This window comes from Belonocnema kinseyi, chromosome 7 (assembly GCF_010883055.1).
Source record: "Belonocnema kinseyi isolate 2016_QV_RU_SX_M_011 chromosome 7, B_treatae_v1, whole genome shotgun sequence".
Taxonomy (NCBI): domain Eukaryota; kingdom Metazoa; phylum Arthropoda; class Insecta; order Hymenoptera; family Cynipidae; genus Belonocnema; species Belonocnema kinseyi.
In genome coordinates, this window is record NC_046663.1 from 85676811 (window position 1) to 85678319 (window position 1509).

Below are 1509 nucleotides of genomic sequence, written 5' to 3' on the forward strand. Positions count from 1 at the left end.
ATTGAAAGTGGAACTACATTGTTAAAAATTCAGAATTTAAATTTAAAATTACTGGTTTCATCAGTGAGTCAGATTGACTCATATTAAAAGTCACTTTTGACTGATTTGTCGGTCGTAAAATCTAAATTACTTGAAACAGTGAAAATTAGCTTCGAATCAGTCACTTTAGGCTCATTTAAATTTAAAGTCTAGAATCATAGAATCGTTTATTTAATTTGTCCAATTTTCAACTCGAAATCGCATTTCATGTGGAAGTGAGTTATTTTTAAATAAAATTGCAGTATGGTAAAAATCGGATAAGAGTACACCGGTACTTGGACTTAAATGTAAATCCCTTGCCATTAATCATTAATGTTATTATTTTTCAATTTTATATCATATAGTAAAATTCTTTTATTTTTTTAAGGTCTTCATAGCTGATGTTATCGGTTACGGCTTAATCACAATAAACCGTCCTTATGGTTGGCGTTTGGAGGGACCATATTTTGCACCAGATGCAAAACCCAAGTCTGCACAAGTTACAATTTTAGGGGATACTTTTACCCTTTCAGATGGACTTTTCGGCATGGCACTAACGCCGAAAATTGGAAATAATCCACAATATCTTGCATTTAGGCCTTTTGCTTCACGCAATTTATATGCAGCTACTGTCGATAATATTTTAGCCACAAATTTTGGCGAAAAATTACATTATTATAATTTCACCGATGTCTTTCCAAGTCAAACAACTGCTCAAGCTTTTAGTTCAGAAGCTACGCTCTTCTTTGGTATTACCGAGCAGATTGCTATTGGTTGCTGGAATCAGTACAGAAATTTAGTCCCTGAAAATATCGTAAGATTTTACTATACATTACAATTTATTAATTTATTACTACTTTCGATTAATCAGGGTTGTTAAAAAATATCAATTTCGAAATTTCCTAACTTTCCCTGCCTTTCCCCTGACTAATTTTTCATTTTTCCTGACCATTCCAAATGTTTCTTGTAGGTGTAAGAACAACATTACACATACAGGAGATCAAATAATGTTAATGCAGTAAAAAATTTTTATCACTAAATTTATTTTACACCCTTTCAATGACAACATCCATAGAAAGTAAAGAAACTTTGGTAAAAACAATGAATTCTCAACAAAAAGTGTAATAGTTATTATTTCCGACAACAGATATTTTAATTTCCAATCAAAAACAGTTTAATAAAAGAAAAAAATTCGAATTTTCCACAAAAGACTTAAATTTGCAACCAAAAAAGTTTGATTAACAAAATACACGACTTTACAGTTAAAAATATAAATTGCCAAGCCAAAATGAAATAATTACTTTTTTAGTGAAAGAAAAATAATTGTAAACTGAAAAAAGAAATTTATCAACCAAATTGTTCAATTTTCAATCCAAAATATGAATTTTTCACTGAAAAAGACAAATTTTAAACAAAATACAGGAATTTTGAACTAAAAAAAGGTACATTTTCAAACAAAAATAAAATAGTTAAATTTTCTACAAAAAAAAA

At 28.8% G+C, this 1509-nt stretch overlaps 1 protein-coding gene across 1 annotated transcript in view; it reads left to right on the plus strand.

Moving 5' to 3' along the window:
- LOC117177325 (major royal jelly protein 1-like) overlaps nucleotides 1-1509 on the plus strand; it is a gene marked incomplete at its 5' end in the record, with an annotated part of 12239 nt that overhangs the window by 8829 nt on the left and 1901 nt on the right. Inside the window, one exon of the mRNA XM_033367946.1 lies at nucleotides 407-832. Coding sequence (XP_033223837.1) covers nucleotides 407-832 — 426 coding nt within the window. The remainder of the gene's footprint in view (nucleotides 1-406; nucleotides 833-1509) is intronic.